Here is a 6,413-nt window from a genome sequence, read left to right on the forward strand (position 1 = left end):
TTGTGCTAGGACGAAACAATTTTGAAATTATTTTATTTCTTTACGCAATTGAAAATGCAATCGCCCGCCCGCTTTGATTGCTGAATGAGCTGATTTAACACTTTGGAGGAGCATTCTTTGCCCACTTATCTTCTGTAACCCCAATGGCTGCAGTGATGCCTGTAGTATTTGGAAATTAATAAATTTTTCCTTTCTTTTACAAGCGCTTGCGCCGTGTCTCTGCCTTCTTCTGTGTCCTCATTTTTTCGCGCTACTTTTCCATAAACAAATAAAGACTGCATCTTTCCTTTCCCTGAACTTAAAGGACAGAGATGCCGGGCTTTCGCATTATTCTTGAATCTCTTAACCTTAACAAGGTAAGAAGTGCAGACTCCAGTCCCTCAAACAGTGTTGCTTGGCTATCGCGTTCGGGCAGTGGTTCCGAATTCATGTGATTTATTTTTTTTAAATATTTAATAGCCTGCCAACATGCGCGCTTTGTAAATAATGTCCGCGGATCGTTTTTCATGGCCCGAAGGGGCGCGCACTAACAGCCGTTAATCGCAATAGGAGAGTTTCCTAATTCGGTCCGGCAACACTGGTCGCCGACGCCATCCGCCATTAGCTTGGCGACGAACGCCGCTGCTCACCTAGCGTCCGCGTTCTCCCTTGCTGGGTTGAGCCTATTTGTACCGTATAACTCCTCTTCGCTAGCAATGTCGTGGTCCAGAAGCCTTTCTCCTGTCCCGAAGAGCCTCACCATCGACAGAATACAAGCGTACAGCGCTTCCAGAAGCCTCGGCAATCGGAACGATGAGCGCAGCCACAAGTTTGTCGCCGAGAGCTACGTTCAGTGCGCTTCCATTGAAACGTCACCATTCACTATACGGTAAGCTGCCACATTCTGCGACTATGCTTTTTTTTTTTTTCGTCTTCGAATGCTAGATGCGTTCTGTTCGCTGAACCGCCTATGCTCATTCTCATTCTGAGTGAGAAAATAGAGCGCACAAGCTTTATGCGAATGCACTCAGAGCAGCCATGGCCGGTTAAACCGAGTGCCAGCTATTTTTTTTTTACTTCGGTTGTGCTGTAAGCAACATCAATCAAAAACTCTCGTCTTTTTTTTTTTCTTGTGCAGTGACTCCAGGTTCGTGCGTGTACGCGCGCGGTGCTTTAGAAGCCAGAAAAAGACTGCATCGCCATACCAAGTCAGTGTTGTGATAACGCAAGATGGTTTCATCGACGGCTGCACATGCGAGTGCGCTGCGCGGGAGAGTGGTGTGTGTCACCATGCTCTGGCACTGCTCAAGTTACTTGTGTTGCTCAAAGAGCAAGGGTATGAAGAACCGCCGCCTGAGCTGTCCTGCACGGAGCTGCCGCAGAAGTGGAGACGACCGCGTGGGGATAAAATATCATCCAGCGCGGTAGATGATGTAGATCGGAGGTCCGTACGGCCTGGTGGTAGGGAGTGTGCCACGGCCTCTCGACTTTATGAAGCTCGCAAAAAACCCAGGCTTGCAGAGGATGTTAAAAAAGCTGCTCTGAAATTTGGTCAAGATCTCGCAGAACTGGCACCAACCCCATTTTCAAAGCATTTGCAGGCAATGACAGTGAAACCTTCAAGTTCTGCCTACGGGGAAACTTGCGAAGGCAGTATGTTATGGAGCCAGAAGCCGTTAATGCCTCATCATTTTTCCACTCATATTAGTCCAGAAATCAAGTTGGGTTCCACATCAAGAGGAGCCGACTCCGTTCCACCAGAACCAACTATCATACCTTCAACATCACTGTATGTCGCTTCATCTCAAAACCTGCCAGCATCACAGAAAGCCATACTTGAGGTAAATACAGAAGTTGTAGTAAGACAATCTTTAGTAATACAAATGTGGCTAGTATGTTAGAAAAAAATGTCTGCAGCTACAGTTCCTAACATTATCTTTCTTAAATGCACATAACATACAGAGTGCAAACACAGGGCTTCGTCTAAATATGGTAAAGTGCTGAACGTCACTGCTCACCCAGCGCAAACATATGAGGATATGCATGTCAACCATAGTGCACAGCAAACTAATGCTTCTCTCAAATATGAATGTGTTATAAGTACAGCTGCTGCTACAATCTATCTGGTAAATGTTACTTTTTACCTGTGCAAGCATATTTTCCTTTTTTTCTTTTTGCAATCTCTAACCCTTACTATCACCGAGGCTCACCAGTTGGAGAAAAGTAGCCGTGGGCAAAACAAGAGTGCTGCATGGCAGGCAGCCCGCCGTCAGCGACTGACTGCATCCAACTTTGGTGCAGTTATGAAACGTGAGAACTGGACAGTGAAGGGTCTCAAAAACTTGACTGCCGAGAGGGATCTGTCACGAGTAAGAGCAATCCAGTAAGCATCCATAAATACTATTTTGCTTGTAAATGCAAACGCAAACAGGTGCTCACTGTAATGCTTGCATGCACTGCTTCTACAGCTCATCAATCTTTAGGGTGATCTGTTGCAGCATTTTACAATTTTTGGCAACTTTTACTAGTATGGACACTAGGTATGGACTCTGTAGTAAGGCATTATAAAATGACAGAAAGGCACCAGTAGATGCTAGTTGATAGGCCATGAAGTCTTCAGCAGCACTGTAAACAAACACTGGTAGCATCCAAGCATGAAAAAATAGCAAAACACCACTGCATGAAATAAAGCCTTTTATTAATTGCTCAGTGGTCGCCCTTTTTGTACATTCGCATTCAAACTTAGACATGTGTCACCAACTTCTCGTCGACTGGCTGCCAGGCGTAAGCTGTGGAGACACAGGGACTTCACGCTTTTCCCGATCTAAAAGCGAGGTTTGGACAACACTTAAAAGTCGGTCAGCCCGTGTGACGTTCATGTGTGTCGGGGCGTCAGAGATCTAAAAGGAACTCGGAGAAGTTAAATAATTAACAAGCTTTTAAGTACTGGCAAGGAGAAACACAAGAAACACAAGATAAAAGTGGACAAAGGGAGTAACATAATCTAGTATATGTAACATTAATGCAAAACCTAAAATGTGACAAGAGAAGGAACAATAAAAAATGTAAGCTAGACCAATTATATGAATTCACACTAAGGGCATACAGTACATTAAAGGCGTAACTATGTGAGGTCAGAAACTATAGAGCAAAAGGGAAAATTCTGCGTCAACACGTACACCACCAGCTTGTTCCCAAACATAGTATTGCTGGCATTGGTCTGTGACAACATGAAAAACTACTTTCTCCTATCCATGAGCAGGTTGTCATAATCATTCATGCTGTCTTGTAAAAAAATCACTTTTAACGCATTACAAGTTAGCTAACCTCATTCAGCGTGGGTTAATAATGGTCATATTTCTGCTTTCACTGGCAGTCTTTCTTTTATGAACTGGAGGTGTTGCTTTTAGTGCAGTGTAGAACCAGCTTTCTTGTCCTTATTTCAGGTACGGCATTTCAAATGAGCTGCAAGCCATACGCCAATATGCAACGACAATGCAGGCCCTTCAGCACGACGTGCAGACATTCCACTGTGGACTTGCTGTAAGTCCAGCTTGCCCGTGGCTGGGAGCCTCACCAGATAGGATAGTCTGGGACCCAGAAGAAGGCAGCCATGGAATTATTGAGGTTAAGTGTCCTTACTCAATGAAGGATGTGGATTTTCCAAGGTTAGAAGGGTCATGCCTCGTGAAGGATGCCACCGGTGTTATCAGGCTTGATCGCCAAGATGCTTATTATTATCAAGTTCTTGGACAAATGGCACTAACTGGCCTCACTTGGGCAGACTTTGTGGTCTATTCGCCACATTTTATTGTGATTGAAAGAATAAGGTTCGATGAAGCTGCATGGCAGCTATGCCGAAACAAACTCGACAAATTCTACTTTGACACCCTTCTCCCATTTCTGGCAGAACAATAAACTGCAGGTCATCTAAGATCTTGAAAAAAAAAAATTAGAAGAGTTCAACGCTGCTGAACCGAATATTGAGCGAAAGCAATAGCTGCGGGTGACCGAGCATTCTTCTTCTTCTAATTATTCTCTTCATCTTCTTCTTCCCCAGCCCACACATAAAGCTGCGCTTTAACCAAGCCGTATGAGCGTGCCTTAGTGACCTATAGGGGTAACGAAATGCCAAGGTCCTGGCAGGCTGATTCTAACATAAGCGTCCCATGTGAAACGAGAGACCCAAGTTGGCAGCTCCTGCCAGCCCACATATAAAGCTCTCTATTACCATGCCCTATGAACGTGCCTTATTGGGGCTATATTAGTAACATGAATGCCAGGGTCCTGGCAGGCTGATTTGGACATAACCGTCCCATGAGAAATGAGAGACACAAGTTGGCAGCTCACCGCCTCGCTACGCTGAAGGCTTGAAAGTGCAAGTAGTATTGCTTTCGCAATAAAATGAGAACAGAACTGCTTCACTATTTTTTACAAACTGACACTAAACATATACTAGTGACATTATGACACTGATATTCACACAACGAGGTCTTGGATGCAAGGGCAAAAGGTAGATGTACTGTGCTTGACGGAGCCCAGGCACCCGATACGCTGCTCAGAACATGCAGCATAATAAAACATCATACAGTAACATCACGTATCCACTAATAATAAGGGGAAAATAAGGGAAGAACATGCATACTTATACAATAATTAAAAAAAGGGCTACCAAAGAGTGCAAATGCACTATTCAGTATCGCCGCACCCTATAAGTGGGCTCTGGAGATTGGTCAAAAATGCACAAACAGCCCACATTTCATTGATGACAGGCGCTATGGTGAGTGGGACTGGCCTGTCAAAGATGTGAAATGCTTTGATGCGCTGAATTCGCCTTTCAACATGAATCCTAAGTGCTGCAATCTCTTGTGTTTCAGTTACTTCTTCTGCTGTGAAACATTCTCTACGTAAGAATGGAGGAGTATTCAATGTGACACCAATCTTGTTGAGCAATTCGTCTATTTTAAATCCCTTGTCAGCCATTACAGTGTCTCCAGGCTGAAACTCAAGCTTTAGGAATCCACATTTTTGCACCAAGTCCTTGTCGGAAATCGATCCGGCAAATAGTTTTGACAAAAAAGTGATTGTCCCATCTGGTGATATAGCAATCAATGCTTTAAATGTATTTGCCGACTTGTAGGTAGAGAAAGTTTGTGACTGTAGTACAAGAGAGCTTGGGACCTCACACCTTACTTCGGTTGCATCTATGATTACTCTAGTGCTAGAGTACCCCTGTGCGATAAACGCAGCTGGCATTGATTCATTCACTAGTTCTCTTGACATCCAAAGGTTAAGCTGGCCTACCTGAAGGTACATGAAGCTTATCCAGGTTGTGCACAGCCTGGATACCGTTGCCATCGAAATCCTAAACCTGTAGGCTAGGTCTTGTTCCAGCAGCCCAACACGAAGCCTGACCAGCACTAAGAACAGCTGTTCTTTGGCAGGCAGCAAATGGGGCCTTCCAGCATTGTTAGAGCCCTGTGTATAACTCCTTGACCAGACCTTAAGGTTTTCGCAATTCTCCCCTGGATCAAGGAAGTTAAAAAACCTTACAAAAGCTTCATAGCTAGGAAGGCCGGTGTAAAATGCCATGTATTCAGGGCTGTCCTGAAAACATTCAACAGAAAATTTTCGACTCGTTTGTTTTTCAAGCTGTACATTTTTAGCTTCTACCAGCTCACGCTCACGTTGCGCCCTGTACAAAGAGGATTTTGTCAAACTGAGTTCCTCTGCTTGGCCCTTAAGCTTTGCCTCAAGGGTTTCAATGTGCGCCGTCAGTGCGTCAACTTTTTCCTTGAGATCCGCAACCTCACGCGAACACACGCAATCGCACGTAGCGTCGTCACCGATGCTGTTCGACGTGCTGGCCTCGGCAGGAATGCTCCCGTAGATCATTTCTGCCGCATCCGATGGCTCGGTTTCAAAATCAGTGGTCGGCACAAGATCGGATGTAGCGGCGCTAGCACCGGTGGTGGTCGAGTTTAGGCTGCATGCTTGTCTGCTGCGAGGCTTTCTTCTCGGTGGAGGCTTCGACGCACAAAAGGCAAACACAGCCGGCACAGCATCTTGTTTCAGGTAACGCCGGTTCCCCGCTACATTCGGAAGATAGCTGTCTTCCGTGAAATGTCTCGAGCAAACTTTCGTGAACTTCGTAACGGTGAAAAACTTGCCCTCGTCGCGTTTAATCGCAATAAGCCACCTCTTCTTCCAATAAGCGTCCCTCGGAAAGCAAAAGAAGGAGACCTAAAAGAAAAGAAGTAGACACAAGGTCACGCATGAACTGAGACAAGTGCATGAATGCGAAAAGGCTGATAACAAGCCTACTTGCCTTTGAGCCCTTTTCGTCGAGCACTCCTCTTTGCTTGCACAATGGCACACAGCAGTGCACGGGCATGATTCTGGCACACTTTTCAACGCAGCAGTTGAAACGATGG

The 6,413-nt window shown here is 45.3% G+C and overlaps 3 protein-coding genes across 3 annotated transcripts; 2 read left to right on the plus strand and 1 right to left on the minus strand.

Annotated features, from left to right (window-relative positions):
* Positions 1-555: 555 nt before the first annotated feature.
* On the plus strand, positions 556-2,041 carry LOC146195267 (uncharacterized). Its single transcript, XM_084597737.1, has 2 exons — positions 556-868; positions 1,118-2,041. Exons 1-2 carry the CDS (start codon positions 696-698, stop codon positions 1,878-1,880), a joined length of 936 nt encoding a protein of 311 aa, XP_084453863.1. The 5' UTR covers positions 556-695; the 3' UTR covers positions 1,881-2,041.
* On the plus strand, positions 2,019-4,758 carry LOC146195268 (uncharacterized). The gene is made up of 2 exons (XM_084596760.1): positions 2,019-2,362; positions 3,426-4,758. The coding sequence occupies exons 1-2, from the start codon at positions 2,019-2,021 to the stop codon at positions 3,895-3,897; spliced, it is 816 nt and encodes a 271-aa protein (XP_084452886.1). The 3' UTR covers positions 3,898-4,758.
* Positions 4,553-5,339, minus strand: LOC146195269 (uncharacterized). Its single transcript, XM_084597738.1, has one exon. It carries the CDS (start codon positions 5,335-5,337, stop codon positions 4,669-4,671), a length of 669 nt encoding a protein of 222 aa, XP_084453864.1. The 5' UTR covers positions 5,338-5,339; the 3' UTR covers positions 4,553-4,668.
* Between the last annotated feature and the right edge of the window lie 1,074 nt (positions 5,340-6,413).

Source organism: Amblyomma maculatum, chromosome 3 (genome assembly GCF_055883805.1).
Source record: "Amblyomma maculatum isolate TAMU_Amacu chromosome 3, ASM5588380v1, whole genome shotgun sequence".
Taxonomy (NCBI): domain Eukaryota; kingdom Metazoa; phylum Arthropoda; class Arachnida; order Ixodida; family Ixodidae; genus Amblyomma; species Amblyomma maculatum.

Bases quoted from the DNA above. Each gene is read 5' to 3' on its own strand.
- LOC146195267 (XM_084597737.1), top strand. From the start codon at position 696: ATGTCGTGGTCCAGAAGCCTTTCTCCTGTCCCGAAGAGCCTCACCATC. The intron at 869-1,117 runs GTAAGCTGCCAC...TTTCTTGTGCAG, and splicing joins ACGTCACCATTCACTATACG to TGACTCCAGGTTCGTGCGTG.
- LOC146195268 (XM_084596760.1), top strand. From the start codon at position 2,019: ATGCATGTCAACCATAGTGCACAGCAAACTAATGCTTCTCTCAAATAT. The intron at 2,363-3,425 runs GTAAGCATCCAT...TCCTTATTTCAG, and splicing joins TCACGAGTAAGAGCAATCCA to GTACGGCATTTCAAATGAGC.
- LOC146195269 (XM_084597738.1), bottom strand. From the start codon at position 5,337: ATGGCAACGGTATCCAGGCTGTGCACAACCTGGATAAGCTTCATGTAC.